General features: G+C 40.9%; 1 protein-coding gene across 3 annotated transcripts in view; it reads right to left on the bottom strand.

Annotated features, from left to right (window-relative positions):
• The window catches only part of RBBP8 (RB binding protein 8, endonuclease), a 72,316-nt gene extending 49,780 nt beyond the window's left edge, over positions 1–22,536 (bottom strand). For 2 of the 3 annotated variants that reach the window (XM_056137979.1, XM_056137981.1), the window contains exons 1-4: positions 22,400–22,536; positions 19,253–19,455; positions 5,838–5,880; positions 944–1,039 (exon numbers count right to left, since the gene is read on the bottom strand). In XM_056137979.1, coding sequence (XP_055993954.1) covers positions 944–1,039; positions 5,838–5,880; positions 19,253–19,361 — 248 coding nt within the window. In that variant the 5' untranslated portion in view covers positions 19,362–19,455; positions 22,400–22,536. Of the gene's footprint in view, positions 1–943; positions 1,040–5,837; positions 5,881–19,252; positions 19,456–21,693; positions 21,874–22,399 lie in introns of those variants that run through there. The other variant, XM_056137980.1, reaches the window with a different exon arrangement.
• Between the last annotated feature and the right edge of the window lie 596 nt (positions 22,537–23,132).

The raw sequence follows: 23,132 nt of genomic DNA, 5'->3' as shown, positions 1-23,132 counted from the left end.
AACATCATGTAAAGGGTGGGCTGGAGCAATAGAACAGCGGGTAGGGAGTTTGCCTTGCACGCGGCCAACAAGGGTTCAATTCTTCTGTCCCTCTAGGAGAGCCCGGCAAGCTACCGAGAGTATCCCGCCCACACAGCAGAGCCTGGCAAGCTCCCCGTGGCATATTCGATATACCAAAAACAGTAACAAATCTCACAATGGAGACGTTACTGGTGCCAGCTCCAGCAAATTGATGAACAATGGGAGGAGGGTGCTATGGTGCTACATGTAAAGGGTAAAATGGGGGCTGGATGGATAGTGTGTGGATTAAAGTACATGTCTTGCATGTGGCAATCCTTGGCCCCAAGCATCATCAGGTAAAGCCCTGGAGGCACCAAAGCACTATTGGGTGTGACCCTGGAGGTCGGCCCAGGTAATACCTTGCACTCTAGGGTGTAAGCAGCACCTCATTCTTGGGTCCCTGCATTGAACTGCCTGCATGGTTGGCCTAGAATCACCAGACTGGCCCTCAGGCCTCCTGAGTACCAAATCACTTGCGAAGTATTTCCCATCCCCTCTACAAAAAAAGTAAATTGATGCAACTAATGAAAAGACAAACCTTTAAGACTATATCCTTAGATTCAGAAAGCATCTATTTAAAACGGACAGACTGGAGTGAAAAAACTTTCAATCTCAGAAGTGATACAAATTAAAATTCATGTATTATTGGGCAAGAGATAGCTCAACATCTGGAGCATATGCTTTGCATGCAGGAGGCCTAAAGGTGATATCAGCACCACATGGTGTCCAACTCTGGAGCACAGAGACAGGAGTAGCTCCAGGGCACTGTAAATATGACCCCCCTCCCCCCCAAAAAAAAAACCCTTAAAATTAAATAAAATCCATATGCTTCTCTAGTAAGGGGGAAAATGACCTCTTAAGGACATCGAGGAACCATACTCACCGATCCTCTAAAACTTTAATGGTTTCATGAAGGAATTTTTGCTGCTCTCTGAGCTGTTGATTTTTGGTGAAGAATTCTTCTAGTCTCTGTGCATCTCTAAAAGTCAAGAAATAAGTTTTATTCAGGGAAAATTCTCTAACAAGATAATTTTTCTGTAACAACTTGAAAGTACATTTTTACCATTTATATAACTTGCATTTCTTATATTCATGTAAACAACTTAGAAGGTAAAGTATTTTACTAAACAACATAATTCAAAAAGTATACTAGAACTTGCTCTACAATATTTAAAAATACATAATAGAAGCAATATCCTCAGTAGCGATAGCACAGCGGTAAGGCGTTCGCCTTACAAGCGGCCAACATGGCCGACCCAAGTTCGATTCTCCGTCCCTCTTGGAGAGCCCGGCAAGCTACTGGGAGTACCTCGCCCGCACGGCAGAGCCTGGCAAGCTCCCCGTGATGTATTCGATATGCCAAACACAGTAACAACAAAGTCTCCAATGGAGACGTTACTGGGCCCGCTCGAGCAAATCAAGGATCAACGGGAGGGCCTTTACCTTTTTTTTTATCCTCAGTACCAGACATTCTTTATACAATGTTGGAATAGAGATGAATGAGTGTATTCTGTGGATTCCACTGATTGAACTCTAAAAGTACACTTACTGTTTTTACGATTTTGCACACATTTATAATGTTAATAATAGCCATCTTTATTCTTATATAATTTCTACTCCAAGAACAGGAAGGTTATGCTTTTTATTTTATTAACTTCACTTTTTGAACTTTTTCTTGCAAGGTAAGGAGTGTACAGTGCAGTGAAAATACATATGATCCTGATGTTTTCATTTGAATCTTTTCTCTGCCACCTCCATGACCATGGACAAGTTATCTGGACTTTCTCCTTCAAAAAAAATGGGAATATCAATTCATAAGGTATTAGCTGCAAGTACCAATAGCACTTACTATATTATAGAGCACTCAGAAAAGTGCCAACATGTATTACACTTAAGTGTTTGTTATTATGATTTTATAATGAGGGAAAAAACATTGAAACATTTATTCCTTGACTACTTCCCAAGACACTGTTATATTTTACCTCTCTGCTATATTTTTTTATTTTATTTATTTATTTTGCTTTTTTGGGACACACCCGGCGATGCACAGGGATTACTCCTGGCTCTGCGCTCAGGAATTACCCCTGGCGGTGCTCAGGGGACCATATGGGATGCTGGGAATCGAACCTGGGTAGGCCGCATGCAAGGCAAATGCCCTACCCACTGTGCTATTGCTACAGCCCGTTATATTTTTAAAAGATCATATTATATGATATACACATATTTCTGGGCTGGAGCGATAGCACAGCGGTAGGGCATTCGCCTTACAAGCGGCCAACATGGCCGACCCGAGTTCGATTCCTCGCCCCTCTCTGAGAGCCCGGCAAGCTACCGAGAGTATTTGATATGCCAAACACAGTAACAACAAAGTCTCCAATGGAGACGTTACTGGGCCCGCTCGAGCAAATCGACGATCAACTGGAGGGCCTTTACCTTTATACATATTTCTATTAAATGCGTAAGAAACCTGAGATTTCTGTGTGATCTTAAAATTGAAAATATGAGAGAATATCATGGTTCAAAATTCCAGCTTCCATAGTCTAGCCATATTAAAATCAAGTAAGGGTGACAAACCAGTCTGCCACAAAAGGCAAATGGTTTTCAAAATAGTTACTATGTAAAATGAACTATCAAAAAAGAAGCATAATAGATGAATACAAGTAAAAAGTACAAAGGGAAAGGGAAGGCACCTCTTAAATAGCAGTGGAATACTACTTAAAAAATGAAAAGTAAGAGAAATAGCTCCCTGTTGTATTAAAAATGCAGTTCTGGTGACAGATACAGGTATCTGAAAATTTGAAAATAACAGTAAGAATAGAAATTTATTTCGCTATTTCTCATTTAACTTCTAGAAAAGGTTTTTCTAAGTTTGTAAGTAGTAGTAGGTTATTAGGCCACATGCCAGTTTCTGGGTTTGATCCCCAGCACTAAAAAAATAAAACAAATAAAAAACGCCCAATACTTTTAGAAAAACTTTAATTTGGAAGCAGCATCACATATATTTTTTCTGACTCTGTATTAGAAATTTACAGGCATGATTAACAACCTGTCAAAGTTTGAACGAGCATTTATAGGCGTTTCTAAATCAAAACATTTTTGCTACCAACACATATTTAAATTAGGTATTTAATCCAAAATATATGTGAGTGAGTGAGTGTGTGTATGTGTGTGTGTGTGTGTGTGTGTGTGTGTGTGTGTGTGTGTACCACATTTCAGATTTAGCACAGAGAATAGAACAGTCTCTAAGCATTGCAAGGAATGGTCACAAATAAAAACACATAAAAACCCAACAAATAAAATGTATTTCATATCATTTTGTAGGTGGGCTATTGGGTCTGTACGTGGTATGTTTGGTACCAGTAACTGAACAATGGTCAGCAGCATTACAAGGCAAGTACCTTAATCCCTGTACTATCTCTCTGGCCCCATGCAATTTGAAAATTCAAACCATTCAAAAAGATTTCTACCACTGAAGAAAAGCGTATTCATTCCTAAAACATGGCTATTCCCTATGTTGATTTCAGGTGGATATAAAAAGAGACAGTTTAATTAAGAAAAAAATGCTATTTTCTTAATTTAACCAACTTAATTGTATTTATTTTGGAAATAATTTTTTTTCAATGTGTGTTGCTGAAGCAAGCATATGGAATGACTTTTATTATAAGAATAATGTATAAAGAGCTTTCTTTTGTAACTATCCAGATCATTCTTTTGGGGGATGTGGAAGAATTTGAACACAACCAGTGGTACTCAAGAGATCAAACCTGGTAATGCTCAGGGCACTCCTGGTTCTGTGCTTGGAGGACAATGAGATGCCTGGTCCAACTGGACTCAGGAGCATGTAAAATAAAGGCACCTTAACCCAGGTACAACTCTCAAGTCCTATTCAGACTTTGTAGTCCAATAAGGAATACATTGAAAGCCTAGTTTTTACAAAATCTTTAGAGTCTATCAGGGAGGGAGTGGGGAACAGAAATAGGAAAGCCATGTCATAAAAAGAAATCATGCCTACAAGCTGCAGATGCACTGTCACTAAATAGAGTGACAGTGTTGATGCCTACCCAACGTCACATCTTATTTTCTCCAGCCTTTTGTCTTATTTTGATTTGGGTCACACCTGGCAGTGTTCTGGGACTACTCTCAACTCAGTGCTCAAAGGACCATGTGCAGAAAACGAATCACCAGCTCCAGCCCACTAAACTGTCTCAAAGGCCCCATTCATTTTTTTTGTTTGTTTACAAATAAAACCCACCACCAGTGTTTACACTGAATTCATCATTTCTTCCTTCTCTACCCACATTCTTCCTCTCAGATGTCCTTAGTTCTGTTATCAATGTTCAGGTTTCTTGTTCGGTTTAGAAAAAGAGTTTTCTGTTTGTCTTTTTGCTTTTAGGCCACATCCTGTGGTCTTAGGGATCATACCTGGTAGTGTTCAGGGCACAATATGTGGTACCAAAGATCAAAGTGGAATCAACTGTGTGCAAAGCAAGTGCCTTAACCCCTGTAATATTTTCCAGCCACTCTAGTTTTTTTTGTTTTTATCTGCTCATTAATTTTATATTTTTGTAATGCATACTTGGGTGAAATCATCCAATATCTGATTAATTTCACCTGCAGTCTCCTGGAGTTCCTTTTATTTTGCTGCAAATGGAAAATTTTTATCTTTCTGCAGTGGAATAGTACTTCAGTTTATAAATATACCACATCCTCAGCTAATGAGTTTCAGTTGTTGTATAATTTTAACTATTGCAAATAATGCTGCAGCAAAACTGGGGTGGCTATAATTTGTTTTACTATTTTCATAATCAGATACCTTCCAAGAAAGTAGCTCTACTTTCAGTTTCTTGAAGACCTCTAAAAATTTCCCAAAATAGTTAAACCTATTTATATTTCAACACTGTACAAAGCTACTGTATGATTAGCCATTGGATCATACAGTAGCTCTATTTTCAGCTTCTTGAAGAACTCCAAGTGTTCCCAGAAATAACTGAACCTATTAATATTCCAATACTACAAGATTTTTTAGCTCATTTTATAATTTGTATGCCCTTTCTCCATGCCCAAACCATGGCATCAGTCAGTTCTACAAAGAATCTTTAGATTCTTTAGATATTTTAAGATCTGGGTTAAGGTTTATTAATATTGGAAGCCATTACTTTCAGGCTCTCTTAATGGACTAAGCTTAGGAAATATATGTGTACTCCAAAGCACACGGATACTAGTGCCTCTATTTATATTAGAAACTAAGAGTACATGCCAAAACCATGAAGCAATACATTATTAGTCACAATAGCATTAATTTCTGTTATTTGTAACAATAGTTTACAACACTGTCAATTTTAGATTCTGGATATGAAATACCTAGGATCCTAAGTCTGCTACAGACTTAGCAAGTCATATCTTATTCTTTGTTTAATGATGAAAACAATTCAGAGGAAACTGCTAGCAATTTCAAATTAGGAAAAGGGATCTCTGAATACCTATGTAATTTATTTCTTCTTGTAGCTTTAGAAATTCAAGAATTATTCCACTGCCTGGTTTGTGGTATCTTAAAATCCAGGGGTTAATCATAGTTTTAAAGATTGCTGACAGATGGATTTCAGTCTTAATAAAAACATTAACAGAAAATATTTAATACTGCTACCGAAGCTATTCTTTTATCCAAAGTCCACATGACATAGAATATATTTACTCATAAATAAGATGCCGAGGTTCAAATAGAAGTTAGATGTCAATTACTTTAAAATAAAGACACACAGATATTTACTGATACTTACAAAATTCGTTCTTTTTTTAGTTTGGATACTTTTACTTGTAAACCTGAAAAATACAAAAAAGACATTTCACCATTTCTAAAGCAGTTTATCTCAATTTCTTTAGAAGTCAAATGCTGCACTATTAAGTTACTTGATTCTGGCCTCTGAAAAATGAGTCAGGTCCCATTAGTTTAAAGACAGTGTATTTACTTACCTGTACCCTGAGGTCACGAAAGTCTATCTGCAATATTACTGCTTTTAGTCTATTACATGACAGCCAAAAAGAATGAAATTTGCTCCACCTAAAGTGAGTTACTTCCTTTCTAATGGCAGAAGCAAGCATATAATTAAAAGTTCACTATAAATGAAGGTCTATGTTCTAACATAGACTATGTATTTACTAATAGCAATAATGCTTAAGTAGGCTCAAGTCTTCTGGGATTAAAATAGATTGTGGCAGGAAGTCCTGGACTAGAAGCAAAAGTGCTTACATTAAAGTATTTAACAAAGGATACCAGTGTTTTAATTCCATGATATGCTATATATAATTTTAATTTGGTCTGATGCAAAACAAGAAAAGGTATCCATCTATGTTAGGGTAGTTACTATGAACAAAGAGGGCTGCTGGGCTTTGTAACTGCAAAGGGTAAGAACAAAATAAAGTTAACGTTCTAATTTTCAGAAACAATAATTAACAAAAAAGGAAACAATTATTAAATAAACATCCAACATTACTAGCAACAAAATATCTATTTAAGTAAAAAATTAATTGGTAGGCAGAAAAGAAAGCTCAACAGGTTGGAGCAAATGCTTTGTATTCAGGAGACCCAGGTTTGGTCTCCAGCACTGCCTGGTTCTATAAGCCCTGCCAGGAGTGAGTCCCAAGCACCAAGCAGGGAGTATCTTTGGCTATGGTTAATAAACAACAACAACAAGAACAAGAAGCCTAGTTAGCAAAACTATAATGTCGAATGGTGATAAGGGTAGAACTGTTCCCATACTTTGCTGGAGAAACTGATTTGGTACGACTCCTTGGAAAAGTAATTTCCTAATATGTAATAAGATTCTTTTTCATTAATATCTCATTTGTCAGATTCTAACCTAAGAAAATAATGAGCTATAAAAAAAAATTCATGCCAATAGGGGCCCAACACAAAAGATTGCTCCAAGAGTACAGGGTTTATGTGGTGAAGACCCAGGTTTCATCCCTGTCACCTCATGGTGTCCTGAGGTCCCGTGAGCACCAGTGGGAGTGACTCCCAAGCACAGAAGTAGGAGAAGGTCCTGATATATTGAATATGATCCCAAAATCAAAGTAATTTTTTAAAAAATCATGTGAAAAGAGTTGAGGAAATGGTACAGCTAGTAAAGCACTTGCCTTGCATGCAGCTGATTCTGTTCTGATCTATAGCACCCAACTGGTGCTCTCTAACTCTGCCAGGAGTGATTCCTGAGCACAGAGCCAAGAGTAAAGCCCTTTAGTACTACTATGACCCAAAAACCAAAAAATAAAAAAAATCATGTGGAGAATAGTAAATGATTTACGCATATGCAAAATGCTTAAAATGGGCAAAATTCAACTAAAATACGATGTAACCAATCGATGCATGGCTATTGAAATCATCAAATATTAAAAAATTAAGCTATTTAGGAACACCAAATTTGTTTACTACTCCTCTATGCAATTTTTGGCAATGTGATTATCAGTTTGTTATTATTTTACAACGATCCCACGTATGGATATTTACTTATTATTATTATTTTTTTTTTTAGGTACTATGTATTAAACCCAGAGTTTCATACCTGCAAGGCAAATACTCTACCACCTAACTACACCCCTGGCTTTACTCCTCACTTACTTTTTGTGGAACAAAAGGGAGTGGTCTCCTAAGCAATGCTCAGGAGCCCCCCTGGACACTGCTGGCCATTCTCAGCCAACTGGGCTGGTGGTTCAATATGAGGGTTGAATGATGCAGTCATTTATTTGGGGGCAAAGTTGTCCCCCTAAAACAGCTATTAGTTGACCGATTTTTGAAAAAATATTAAAGATTTATTATTTGTCTTTGGTAGTTCATCTCGGCCCCGGAACCCGCGTGGCTTGGTCCCTCTGCCAGTGCCTTCATGTGTGCGGAGAGTGGTCTCAGCATGGTGGTGGCTGGTCCTGGAGGTCTTCGGCTGCCGGAGCCCTGGTCGGGGCGGGGAGGAAAGCTCAACCCGCTCCCCTCCAAGGGACCCCGGCGAGGAACAGCCAGGCGCAGGGGCAGGAGACTGCACGCGGGTTCCGGGGCCAAGATCTCCAAGCCTACTCAGATTGGAGTCAAGCATCCTCCACCCAGATCCTCCAAATTCCAGTAGGCGGGGGTCACACCCACCACTTGGCCCCCTGGCGCCGTGTAATCCCATCAACGGCCAAGACTCAGAGACTATAAAATCCAGCTCCCGGACGAGACCAGTGCAGTCTCCTGCCCCTGCGCCTGGCTGTTCCTCGCCGGGGTCCCTTGGAGGGGAGCGGGTTGAGCTTTCCTCCCCGCCCCGACCAGGGCTCTGGCAGCCGAAGACCTCCAGGACCAGCCACCACCATGCTGAGACCACTCTCCGCACACATGAAGGTACTGGCAGAGGGACAAAGCCACGCGGGTTCTGGGGCCGAGATCTCCAAGCCTACTCGGATTGGAGTCGAGCATCCTCCATCCAGATCCTCCAAATTCCAGTAGGCGGGGGTCACACCCACCACCTGGCCCCCTGGCGCCGTGTAATCCCATCAACGGCCAAGACTCAGAGACTATAAAATCCAGCTTCCGGAACTGCGCGGCTGCATTTGCAGCCGCGCGACATCTTATCAGGAGATCTTTTTATGACATATTATTATCTCATTCCTACTTTGGACACACTTGCAGGCTATCGAATGTAGCCTGCCCACAGGGCAGAGTCTGGCAAACTCCCCGTGGCGTACCAAATATGCCAAATACCAGTAACATTGATGGGTCTCATTCTCCTAAAGAGCCTTGAATATAATCTCAGGGCTAGAATGAAAGAGACGTTACTGGGGCCTGCTCGAGGCAATCGACGAATAACAGGATGAATGAATGAATGGTAGTTCATCTAATGGATTACATACTCCAAAAAGGTCCTCATGAAATATGTAATACAACTTTAATAAAGTTGCCCTTTTTTATTTTTTTGGCTTTTTGGGTTACATCTGGTGATGCACAGGGGTTACACCTGGCTCTGCACTCAGGCGTTACTCCTGGCGGTGCTCAGGGGACCATATGGGATGATGGGAATCGAACCTGGGTCGGCTGCGTGCAAGGCAAACGCCCTACCTGCTGTGCTATCTCTCCAACCCCTAAAGTTGCCATTTTTAAGAACAGGATTTTTCATCATCTGTTTAATAAGAGGTAATAATCCAAACAATTTAGACAAGGACTTTGAAAACAAATCTATACAACTCCTTACTTATTCCCTCTATCATACTGCTGCCTTTGGAGGAATGAGGTTACAAGTCACATGTTAATGATGGGAAGTCATTTCTTGTTCCTGGAGGTAATAATTTGATGCCACGTAATCTAGACATCATGAAAAAACTCAATGTCCTACACAATTGTTTTTGCCCTATATTTCAAATTTCACAGGGAATTGATATACTTTTATACTCATTTTTATACTCATTTCTGTAGCCTAAAATTTGAATAAAATGACACAAACCATGAGGCACAGTTGTAGATTTACAAATTTTTGGTTTCAGTTATACAATGATCGATTACCCATCCCTCCACCAGTGCCCATTCTCCAGTATCCCAGTATCCCTCCCACCCCCCATCCTCCCCATCCCAACCTGCCTCTGTGGCAGGGCATTCCCTTTTGTTCTCTCTCTCCTTTTGGGTGGCTCACAGATCTTTATTGATAATAGTCAAATACTAGAAACAACTCAAATATCCTTCAACTAATGGAACTGTCAAATAAAGTAATAAAATTTGAAAAACAATTTAGGTTGCATCTTTATACTATAAGTACTGCTCTGCAATATTAAGAAATTGACCATGACAGAAGACAGAACTGGAGAGAAAATACAAAGATTAAGGCTCTTGCCATACACACAGCAGACTGGTTCTATACCCAGTACCACATATAGACTCCAGATTACTGCCAGGAATAATCTGAGCACAGAGCCAGGAGTGATCCCTGAGCACAGAGCCAGAAATAAGCCCTGAGCAAAGACAGGAATAGTTCCCAAAATACAAAAACAAAAGAAAGAAATTATGATATATTCAACAACTGGGTTAGATCACAAGGAACTATGCTAAATGAAAACACAAAGCTGACCCACTCAGTGGCAAAAATCACCTACTTTACACGCAAGGATAAATTGCTTGATTCTTGGTATTTCTGCCATATGATCCACATGTGCTGAGTTTAGTAAATGAAGCAAGACTTCTCCCTTCCTTCATCCAGAGTGAGCTGAAAGTGTGAGCACCATAACCAGATGTGTGACGCGACACTTGCTAAGTACCACAACCAATTATGTGGGTCTCACACCCAAGTGTGTATGGTCCCTTGTCATCATCAGCAAGGAAAATCGCAATAAAACTGGGCTTGGGGAAGAAGCGGGAAAAAATACTCTATCTCAATGGCTATTTATATATAATCCTAGCCAATTCCACATCCATAGCATTCTTGAAATGATAAATGAGAGAGCACACAGAGTAAGGGTGGCCAGAGGCTGGAGAAAACTGGGGTGGGAGAAAGGTGGCTGGGGACTTAAATGATGGCATTAGGGCTCACTGGTAAATTTATACATATGATTTAACTGTACAGAACTAAATACACACATTAGTGCATGCTACACTTGTACATGCAGGTAAAATTGGTGGTCTCTGAACAAGTCTGGCAGACTGTATTAATCCCAATTTCATGGTTGTAATATTATACTACAGTTATACAAGATGCTACTTTAAGTAAAAGGTGTATCATATCAATTCTCCTTATATTGTTTCTTACAACTATTTGTGAATCTATAATAAGCCAAAAATAAGCAAAAAAAATTCACCGTAAGATTTACAAAATGGCTAAATTAAAAAATAGTGAAAGGGAAATATTTTTGCTATTAAGAGTACAAACTATTATGATTTTCTACTACTCATATCTCTAGCTAAGAAGATTCTTTTTCTTTTTTAGATAATGATGGCAAACTCATGAAAATCTGAAAGAACAAAGTATCTAATCATTTTTAAATAAAGAACTTATGACCCAACCAGATTCAGAAGTATTTTACTTCTTCCCTTTCCAAAGTGCATGAAAATGTACTTGTTGACAGATTTTTCTGGTTTTTACCTCTGGTGAACTTCGAAAACTTCTAGCTACCCTTAGAAATGAAAAGTGCAGCCAAAGATAAAATGGATTCTTGTCATGAACCACTTTAAGAAAAGAAACAATGAGATAGAAAATCCATATAAACTTCAAAAGAAAATTCTTGGGAAATATGGAAAGACTAGTCTTTTATCTTGCAAGCATTCAACACCTGTGAGGCATTTGTTCTGTCATGCAGATCAGCCCTGAAACAGGTTTATGTGTATATGTGTGTGTGTGTTTAAATTTTAGCATTTACTATTCATCAAGTCAATTAGGCATCTACAATTAGAACCCCTATAAAGTGTGCTTTAATCCTGCTCCACACCCATAGGAAGGAATGAGGCTATACAACAATGCAGCTCCTGTATGAACAGGTAGCCTGTTCAACAAAGTATTTGAGATTGTAACACTGGCAACCTGAGACAACTACTGAAGAAAGAGCACCCAAAAAACCTAAGCACTATATAACAACTAAACCTCCACCAATTCATATACTAAATCTGGAATAAACAAAACAAGCAAGGAACTATATACGTAGTTATAACATATGGGAAAAAATTTTATTCAGATACAGGCAAAATTTCATTTTTTTTTAATAAATAAAAATCAGTTGATTTTTCACTTATTTTGGTTATCTGGCAAGCTACCTGTGACGTATTCGATATGTCAAACACAGTAACAACAAGTCTCATGATGGAGACGTTACTGGGCCACTAAAGCAAATCGATGAACAATGAACAACGGGGGGACAGTGCTACAGTGCTCAGTTATCTAGAACAATACATATGTATTGTTACTTTAAATTACGGTTTTAAGTTACAAATTGTAAGTGTAGTAATAACTTTCTTGACAAACAGTGGCTTCACAGACAGAGCTCGTTATTTAACTTATGCAAAAATTACTATTTCTGTAATTGCCTACAAAATTAATTCCAAGCGAAAACTATTATTTTTATGATTCTCAACCATACTTAAGGTATGCTTAGTCTGTTCTTAAGATTTATTTTCTGAAAACTTGGAAATTAATTTTTGTGGATTTTACTGACTTTACAGATTTTAATGTAAATGGAAAGATGATAGATGTGATTGACTATAATTTTAATAATTAGTGGCATATAGATGGATTAAAAATTACATGCAATTCTCCTTCAGTATAAATTAATGTAAACTTAACATTTATAATATCCTTCTGGAATTTTTTTATTTTGTTTTGTTTAGGACAAATCTGATAGTGCTCAGGAGTGACTTGCTGCTCCGTGCTTGAAGGGTTACTTCTGGTGACTCTTTGGTCACATGTGGTGCCAGTGACCAAACATGGACTTCCCATAAGCAAAGTACAAGCTCAGTCCTTTGAGCTATCAACCCAACCCTGATCCGCATTTTGGAATTTTTGACAGGGTGCTTACAGTAAGATAGTACAGGAATTAAGTCCTTTGCCTTGCACACAGCTGGACCTGGCTCAATCCCCAGTACCATAAATGTTCTCCTAAGCAGTACCAGGTGAAAGCGCTGAATACTTTTGGGTGTGACCTTAAAATCAGCATTAAATGAACATATAAAATTTAAATTAGAAAAAAATGAGGTGCTAGAGAGACAGGCAGGGTACTTGCTTTGCATGCAGCTGTGCCAGGTTTGATCCTCGACACATGATATGGTCCCCTGCGTCAACCAGGAGTGAATCCTCAGTACAGAGCCAGGAGCAAATCCTGAGCCTGCTAGGTGGCTCCAAAACAAAAACAAAACAAAAACAGAAAAATAAAAAGAAAATGAGCCAATATAAAACTAAATCAATTAGTAATCAATAAGTATCCTATCATATTAGAGACTTCATACTTTGCCACATATTAGAGACTTCATACTTTGCCACTGCTTCAAAGGAGTTCCAATTGTCTAAAAAGGCTGCCCATATTTTCATGAAACTGACTGCCATATTTACCAAACAGAAAGTATTATTCTAAGAGACGTTAATGGCAGAACCTGGCACAGATAAGAGATATTAAAGTGACAGCATTCTGAAAATATTCTAAATTCTATTAGATTATCTATGCTTTTAATGATAATAATGAAAGCGATCTTAAAAGACAAAAAAATTATAGCCATACTATTATTTTTGAAATTTAAAGACTTATGAAATGTCTATAAAATTCTATCATAATTTGTTAACTCTCAATTAAAAGCACAGATAAAATATGATCAGTAATAATTTGTGTTTAACCCTAATACTATTAATCTGTCACAAAAGAAAACAATACACAAAATGTAGTTATGAAAGGGTACAATTAACCAGTAGATAAGATATACGAAAACTCAGGTTGGCCACAGGCCAGGGAGAGTTCAATGGGCTGAGCACATGCTTTGCATGAAGGAGACGTGGGTTCAATATCCAGCAATGCATGGGCCCCTGAGAACTGCCAGGAACCACTTTTGAAGCAGAGCCAGGAGCAGTTTCTGGGCACTAGCAAGTGTGGCCCCCCACAGCCCAAATCACAGCATAGGGGAAGATAGTTCAAAAGGCTGGCGTACATGTCTGGTCTGGTACCAATCCTGGTACCAAATGGCCTCCAGAACCCCCAGCACTCTTGAATTAAATGTCAGATCAACTAGCTGAGTACCTTTAGAAGTGGCCCTTAGGCCACTATGGCAATAATTGGGGAGGGAGGTAGGGTGGGGAAATACCTCAGTAACAAACATATCCAAAAATTTTCAATAAAAATGGGCCAGTTTGCATATTTCTGCTCAACAAAAATGAGACTTGGTTTATTCTTTCCAAGCTTTAAAAGAAATGCATATAGTTTATCATATTCCTGTGAACAATGTAATTACTATGTTTTACATGGCATGCTTTTGCTATCATTTTATCATGTTTTGGTCAAATAAAAAAAAAGAGAATAGCATATGTACATATCGTCAAATATCCCATGGCTACACGCCTGTCGTAGATACCTATGCACAATTACATATCTCAAGTACTACCACTCATAACTTTTTTTTAATTAACTGATGAGTCAAGTTTGATTCCAATATGTACTTGAAAACCTGCAAAGTCCAGACAAGTCCATGTTTGATGTCTTTCAAATATTCTCTTATACTGGTTTCCCCAAGAGGATTCCCCATCTTAAAAAGGGGTTAAGTACCTTTCAGGCACGTCTTTGATGTTATCACACAGTCAGAGGATCTAATTTCATATAAAGCTACATGGAACATATTGACAATACTCAAAAATGCTTGCTTAGTATCGACCAAAATGTTTTATAATAACATACTAATTTTTTAAAAAAGTATTATAATTTTTTTAAAGGGGTGGGCAGGGGCCAGAAAGATAGTACAGCAGGTAGAGCATTTGCCTTGCACATGGCTAACTGAGGTATGATCCTTGACACTACATATGAGCCCCTGACCTTGCCAGGAGTGCAAAGCCAGGAGGAGTAAGCCCTGAGCATTAGGTGTGCCTGCTCCCCCCTCCCCAAAGAAAGGGAGGAGGTATGGAAAGATGGTACAGAGGGTTAGGGTGCCCACAATCCAGGTTCAATTCCCAGCACCCCAGATGGTCCCCAGAATCCCACCAGGAGTGATCCTTGAGTGCAGAGCCAAGAATAAGTCCTGAGAAACACTAGGTGTGGCACAAAATCTAAATAAAATTTTAAAAAAAAGTATCTAGCCATTAGATATCTTAAAAACCATTGATGTAAAAATTAGAAAAAGCAGTTTGTGATCAATATATTATAATGTACCAGAGATCATCTTCTATCATCAGTTTCAATATATTTCCAGTACCTACTATTCAAGGGTTGGAGCGATATCACAGAGGGTAGGGCGTTTGCCTTGTACACGGCCGACCTGGCCGACCCAGGTTTGATTCCTCTGCCCGTCTCAGAGAGCCTGGCAAGCTACTGAGAGTATCTCGCCTGCACGGCAAAGCCTCGCAAGCTACCCGTGACGTATTCAATATGCCAAACACAGTAACAAGTGTCACGATGGAGACGTTACTGGGCCCGCTCGAGCAAATCGATGAACAATGGGAGGTCAGTGACAGTGACTTACAACTCAAAAAGCACATGTTTATTAACTATATAACCAACAATGATATAACTGTATACTTCGTTACAATTGATATACACTCTCTTAAAGCTTTTTAGACGAACTCGCTTGGGAGAATGTTAAGCACAGTCATGAGGAATACAGGAATTTTTTTTTTCTAACCAATTAATTTTTGGGGCTACACCCAGCAGTGCTCAGGGATTATTACTGGCTCTACACTAAGGAATCACTCCCGGGGGGCTCTGGGGACCATATGGGATGTCAGGGACCAAACTTGGGTAGTGCTGTATTATCACTTTAGTCCCAGGAGTACAGAATTTCCAAGAATTATCTACTCTGTGTTATTTGAACTTTACATTCTATAATCTGATAAATAGTGGGCTGAAGCAATAGCACAGTGGTAGGGCATTTACCTTGTGTGCAGCCGGCCCAGCTGAGCTGGGTTTGATTCCTCCGCTCCTCTTAGAGGGCCCAGCAAGCTACCGAGAGTATCTCGCCCGCACGGCAAAGCCTGGCAAGCTACCTGTGACGTATTCAATACGCCAAAGACAGTAACAACAAGTCTCATGATGGAGACGTTACTGGGCCTGCTTGAGCAAATCGATGAACAACAGGGTGACAGTGACAGTGACTTGTCCACCATAAAAATGGAATCCTTAGCCAACTACTATGCTTCCTAGTACGGTAAGTCAACACTAAAACTCAAAATCCTTCCTCAATCATTTATACTAAACACTCTGATGGAAAACAGTACTGTTTCATATGAACATTAATATGAAATACTCATAGCTGTCCCAGACATTAACCATAATCACTGCTTACTTTAAAATTAAAACAGGGTCAGAGAGCAAGCTCAACAGGTTAGGGTACGAGATTTGCAATGCAGGGGTCACAAGTTTGATCCCAAGCATGGTATAGTTCCCTGAACATTACTAGGGTTGACCCCTGGATATCAAGTTGGGAGAAGAACCTGAATACTTCCAGATGCAGCCCAAATACTCACAGAAAATATAAGCCACCCTTCCCCCAACCAAAACAAAATCAGAATAGCAAAACTGAGTTCCTAAATCCTTTGGTTTTGGGGGGAGGTTTCACTGCTGATGCTCAGGGGTTGCTTGAAGCAGTGCTCGGGTATGATATAGTACTAAGGGTCAAAAAGGTGGGCTTCCTGCTTGCAAAATATATGCTTGACCTATTGAGCTAACTCTCTGGACCTGAATTTCTAATTTCAAAAATATTTCAGCTCAACTACTTTTTTGTTGTTGTTTTGTTTTTTGCTTTTTTGGGTCACACCCGGTGACGCACAGGGGTTATTCCTGGCTTTGCACTCAGGAATTACTCCTGGTGGTGCTCAGGGAACCATATGGAATGCTGGCAATCAAACCCGGGTTGGCCGCATGCAAGGCAAACGCCCTATCCACTGTACTATTGCTCCAGCCCTTCAGCTACTATTTTAATTCCAAGTGACTCCTAGAAATTAAAAAGAGAAAGATCCATTCAAAAATCAGTAAACAATTGACAAAAGAAATATAACTCACCCTTCAACATAAGCAAAGGTTTATTCCCTTCAATAAGAGAAATACTAATTAAAACTATTCTGAAAGCTATTAATAAGCCTGCTATCAAATGTGATGTGGAGATGTGTTTTTGAACGAATCAATTATAAAAAGATGTCTTAGATAATTGGGGAGATTTGAACGTTAACACCTAGAAGGTATTTTATTTTTTTTTTTAGATTTACAATTTTTTGTGCTTTGGTTTCAATTATACAATGATCAGATACCCATCCCTCCACCAGTGCCCATTTTCCACCACCATGGATAATATCCCTCCCACCCTCATCCCCCCATCCCCCCTGTCTCTGTGGCAGGGCAATCCCCTGTGTTCTCTCTCTCCTTTTGGGTGTTGTGGTCTGCAAAAGAGGCATTGAGTGGCAAACATGTTCAGTCCATAGTCTACTTTCGACATGCATCTCCCCTCCTGGGAGGATCCTCCAAACATCCTTTATTTGGTGCTCCCTTCTCTATCTGAACTGCCCTTTCCTCTAGGATACCCGGCTGGCCTCTAAGTTATGGAGTGATCCTCCTGGTGCTGATCTCAGCTATTCTTGGGTATTAATCTCATACTTTGTTACTTTATATCCCCCAGATGAATGCAATCTTTCTATGTCTATCCCTCTCTTTCTGACTCATTTCGCTTAGCATGATACTTTCCATATTGTACCACTTGTATGTAAATTTCATGACTTCATCTTTTCTAACAGCTACATAGTACTCCATTGTGTAGATGTACCAAAGTTTCTTTAACCAGTCATCTGTTCTTGGGCATTCAGGTTTCTTCCAGTTTCTGGGAAGGTATTATTAAATGCTATTAAAGAATACGCTGTGTTAGTGTGATAAAGGCATTTCTTGCTAAAAGGAATACTGGAAAAAAAAAATACCTGAGGTATAAAAAATGACATCACATGTCAGAGGTAACTAAAAGGCCAAGTGAAAGGATAGATGAATATGTGAAATATAAGACTGGTTGTGTATTGATAATAGCTAATGAATAATACCCTCCAAAACACAAAATCTTAAATTTAGAAAAGAACACAGGAATAAACAGAGCAAACACAGAAAAGGTAAAAAAGAAGTTACCTACTGAATGTATGGGACAGAGGGATAACTTTTCACTTCCCACTGTACTATCATGCCAGCCAAAGAAAAAGCAAAAATTTTAAATTTTGTTGCAACTTGGATGAAAGTGAAGGGTGCTAAGCAAAGTGGGTCAGAAAGAAAAAAACAAATACGTTTGTCTCATTTGATTAAGACAATGCCTAATGGAAACAAACGCTGCACTGTGGCCAAGAGATCTGTCATCTGAGGAAGCTAAAGCAGGGGTTGGAAGGAGGACCTTGAGATAATGATGGAGGGATCCTGGCATTCTGGTGATGGACATGGTGTAGTAACACTGGAAGTATAAAATAATATTAGTGGTATTTTTAAAATGTAACAAACAGCAGCAAAAGTAAAATGCATAGATATATAATTAAGAAAAAAGTAAGATTTATATATATGAAACAATACTATGACATGAAGATAAAAGTTAAAAAGATAATGATACAGGGCCAAAGCAATAGTACAGGAGGTAGGATATTTGGCTTACATGTGGCCAACCTAGGATTTAATCCCCAGCACACCATAGTCATCCTGACCCCACCAGGAATGATCCCTGAGCACAAAGCCAAAAGCAAGCCCTGAGCACAGCTGGGTGTGGCTCAAAAATAAAAACAAAAAAATCAACTTTAATTTCAGTCATTATTTATGAACTAGGATTTGTGTAGTATGGATGTTTATATACCTGTTTTGTTATCTATTTTTATAAACACTAGTCTAAAATACTATTTTATCATATATCATGATATTCTGAAATTTTGATAGGTTTTGGCTCAGCAATTCTAACTCTCCACTAGCATCAACTAAGGTCACCTGTGAGAGCCTGATTTGATATTAAGGTCTCACATAGCTTCACTTATCTCCATTAGTCCTTATGACACTGATAAATATATATAACTGCTGCTTTACAAAGACAGAACAGCTAATGCTGGTATTATTATCTGCCAGGTATCCTTTCAAATGCTTTATAAGGAATCTGAGGCATGCTAACACTGGCAGAATGAGTTGAGTCATTTTTTAACTTTTATAAATAATCCTGTGAATAATATAAAGTATGAAATTTTAGTTTAGAGCCTATATAACTTAGCTGAAATCACAGAACATATAGGTCCATTAAATCAGAATTCAAATTCAGGTCTTCAGCCAACAATTTCTTGGCTCTTCCCAACACACCATACATATCAACACAAATTGCACAAGTACCACATCCCGCTGTCTTCAGCAAAAGAACACTTAATCATAAAAATAAATCAGATAAAACTACAATAGCAAACATTTCTTAAAAAATGAGATTTGCTGTCATACAAAGTGAGTTATTACTGTCATACAAAGTAATATATTAACATCTTAGTATTAAAATATCATTTATGTAAGTTTTTGAGTAACATTTTACCTTGTACTTCTTTATCATGGTACTCCTTTAATTTTGTCCACAGTTCCCTAAAGTCATTAGATACAGCTGCAGAAGGAGGGCTTCCACAACTGCTTCCTGAAAAGTTCATCTTGCTTAATATATTCCACTTTCTTTCCCTAATGTTTTCTGGTCATTTCTGGGTACATTATATATATGAAGTTGTCTCTGAACAGTTGAAATACCTGAAATGACAGAGTGCAAAATAAAAATAAGTTTTGCATTTATATTTATGTAATATGAATTTAGGATGACTTTAAGCCCTACCAGTATAAGTTTTCCTTCTTCGGCTACAATCAGTAACTAATAAAATTACTTTCATTAGACTTCTATTAAAACTTAACAAATAAACAACCCCATCAAAACACAGGAAGAACTGGATCAGCATCTTCCCAAAGACATAAAGATGGCTAAAAAGCACATTAAAAAAAATGACCATTATCTCTTACTATCAGGAAAATGCAAATCAACAACAAGTTTTCACCTATCTCCACTAGAATGGCCTATTATCAGGCTGAACAGCAGGTAAGGTGCTTTCTTGCAAGCAGCAAACTTGGGTTAGATCACTGGCACTGCATATAGTCCCCTCACTACTGCTAGGACTGACCCTGAGCAGAGAGCCAGGAGTAAGCACTAAACATCACCATGATGTGGCGCAACACTTGGCCCCATTGCTCCCTCACATGTGCGGTGACACACAGGCCCGCATGTGCGCGTGCGAGTGCGCGCGCGCGCGCACACACACACACACACACACACACACACACACACACACACACACACCTTACATCAAAAAATGGTCAGAAACAGCAAATGGAGCTGGGAATGAATTATGGAGAAAAAAAGGGGCATTCATACACTGTAAGTGAAAAGCAACTTAGTCGAGCATCTGTAGAAAACAGTATGAAAGTTTCTAAAAATATTAAATATAGGACTAACACACATTAAACTCTTTGGTACTTAACATGGGAAGAGCATTAAAACATTAATTTGAAGAGCATCTATGCTCTCTGCTGTGCTATTTACAATAGTCATTATATGGAAACAACTCAGGATCCAAAGATAGCTGAGTGGATGTAGATGTGGTATATATGCAAGAAAATACTACTTTCCTATGAGATGAAAATTAAGGTCAATTAAGGAAAGTAAGTCAAAAGGAGAAATAAAAAATACTAGATGATCTCACTGTGGGATATGAAGCAGCAACAAGATGGAAGGCAAGAAAAAACAAAATCTTGTACTCAGCAGAACTAAGGTTTAGAGAGGGGTGAGAAGAACTGGGCATTGAGGTGTGAGAAGGTCCAAAGGAGTATGGTGGAGAGGACCTAGTATTTTGGTGGTGAATGTAATGTAACATATCTTAAAGAGAGTGAAATTGCAACAGTGAGTATATAGTAGCTTCTTGTAACATCTCTGAAATTCCCTTAGTAGCTTCTTGTAACATCTCTGAAATTCCCTTAAACTATTCCAGTTAACGGGACTCAGCAATAGATACAGTAGGTAGGGCACTGGCCTTGCATGCAGCCAACCGGGTTTGATTCCTGGCACCACATTTAGTTCCTCCAGAAGTGATCCCTGGAAGTGATCCCTGGGTTGTAAAGCCTGGAGTTAGCCCTAAACAAAACTGGGTGTGAATTGATGATGCATTTTTTTAAAAACTGGGATTGAGGGTATTGCACTAGTATAGCTTTATTTCCAATGAGGCATGTAGTCTGTTTTTGAACCCTATGAATCAATGGCCAATAAAACTGTCGATAAGAGCCATCCTTGTCTGTCAACTATACATCAGACATTTGCGTTGTCTTATATTCACTATTTGAGTTTATCTTCAGCACTCTATAGTGAACTTGACACACTTGAGAAGGTCACACAGCTGGGACACAGTCATATCAGAGATGGAGCCTAAATTGTGTGATGCCAGGGAGCAACAAAATAATTCACCACCCTCCCCTCCGCCCAAATATTTTTACTAAAGTTAAACCGTGCATGGGATTAGACACTCACCCCACCCTATGCCCCTCCCTCTAGGAAAAGCATCCCGGGATACAGCCACTAGACTATGATCTGGGCAGAGAAGGGTGGAGGGACCCTACCTCGGTGGGGGTGGGGGTGGGGGGGGTCGGTGGGGGTGTCCGATCCCTTTAGACAGCCGTGAGCACTGCCGGGTGTGTCCCCAAACACAAAACAACAAAATCCCACAACCGTTTACTAAACACAAAATTCCCTGTTAAGTTTAAAACCAATGATGCACCTTTCAAGAAATCTACATCTCGAGTTTGAATCAAGGGCTAGAGAGAGGATGAAGGTGCGGACTCACAGGAGTCGAGACTCCCCGGACACCGGCCGAACCTGGCGCCCCCGGCCCCGGAAACCCTGCAGCCCGCCCCCCCTCCCAACCTCCGGCGCCAGCATCTCTCTCTGACCTTGGACCGTTACTCGGCGCTCGCCGACGCGTCGGAGGTTTCTCTGAAACGCGTGACTCGCCGCCTCCGATCGCTGTCTGGGCTCAAAAGGGTCTGGACTAACACATTTTTAAGTCTCCCGCGCAGGGAAAACCGCCTCGGAGCTACCCAGAATGTTTCCTCACTGCTTAAATGCACGTCTTCTCCACACATACACACACACATATACACAAACACACACACACGGCGAGAAACCGCGCCTGGAGTCGCTCGGGGGTTGGGGGGGGGTGACTAGAGACTCGGCTGAGGGGGCTTTCTAGCATCCCACGCAGGGGCCCGGGCCCCTAGCTCATGCCGCTGCACCACAAGCCTCTAGCCCGGCGCGCCGCTGCCGCACCCCGACTGGCCAAAGTCCTCAGCACGACTGCGCGGGAAACGCGGACCGGCGCCGAAGCGGCGTGGGCGCATGCGCGCGACGGGCTGGATTGGGGGGGCGGGGGAGGGCGAGGAGGGAGCGCGCGGGAGGCCCGGTCAGCCTCGGGCCGCGCGCTCGCGAGCGCCCGCTCCACTTCCGGGCTGTCAGCGGGCAACAGCCCCGAGGCACAGGCGGCGCTTCTCAAAGAGCCCGACGCCGGGCGCCTTCCAACCGTCCGCCGCGCCGGGCCGGAAGTGGCCGCTAGGACCCAGCGCTGAGGCGGTGGCCAGCCGCCGGGCGCCCCCGACTCACCGTTTCCTAGAGCGCCGGCTCGCGGGAACCGCCCCCTCGGGGCAGCCCGCGCGCTCCCAGGGCGGGGACGGGCCCCCGCGGCGGCCGGCCGCACCCGCCCCGCCCGCGGCCGCGCGACGTCACGCGGGAGCTCGGCGGCGCTGGCCCCTTCCTCAGGCGCCGGAAGGAGAGGAGGTGTCGTCGGGGCCGTCTTCCCGGAGTCGGACTGATTTAGGCGCGTTTCAGGGCCGGCAGGGGGGCGTGGCTGCACCGCGGGGCGGGGAGGGGGGTTAGGGGAGTGGACGGATGGGGAGTGGACATCTCGGCTGACTTGAGCCGCTGCCCTGTCGCTGCTCGCTCCGGCCCCGTGAGGGACCTTCCCGGACGGGGGAGCGGTCCGGCTAGGGCCGCCAAGCCAGGGGTGTTTTTGCGGAGGTTTAAATGGGAAATTTCGGGTCCATCTGAAATGGAATCGGAAGTATTTGTGAGCATTTTATTATTATTACCCGGTGGGGCGATAGCACAGCGGGTAGGGCGTTTGCATTGCACGCGGCCAACACGGCCCACCCGGGTTCGATTCCTCCGCCCCTCTCGGAGAGCCCGGCAAGCTACCGAGAATGTCCCGCCCTCACGGCAGAGCCTGGCAAGCTCCCCGTGGCGCATTTGATATGCCAAAAACAGTAACAAGTCTCACAATTTGTTGTGAGATGTTATTGGTGCCCGCTGGAGCAAATCGATGAACAACGGGAGGACA

This window comes from Sorex fumeus, unplaced genomic scaffold (genome assembly GCF_029834395.1).
Source record: "Sorex fumeus unplaced genomic scaffold, SorFum_2.1 ptg000128l, whole genome shotgun sequence".
NCBI lineage: Eukaryota > Metazoa > Chordata > Mammalia > Eulipotyphla > Soricidae > Sorex > Sorex fumeus.
Note: the sequence above shows the minus strand (reverse complement) of the source record. Positions and strands in the feature narration are given on the sequence as shown.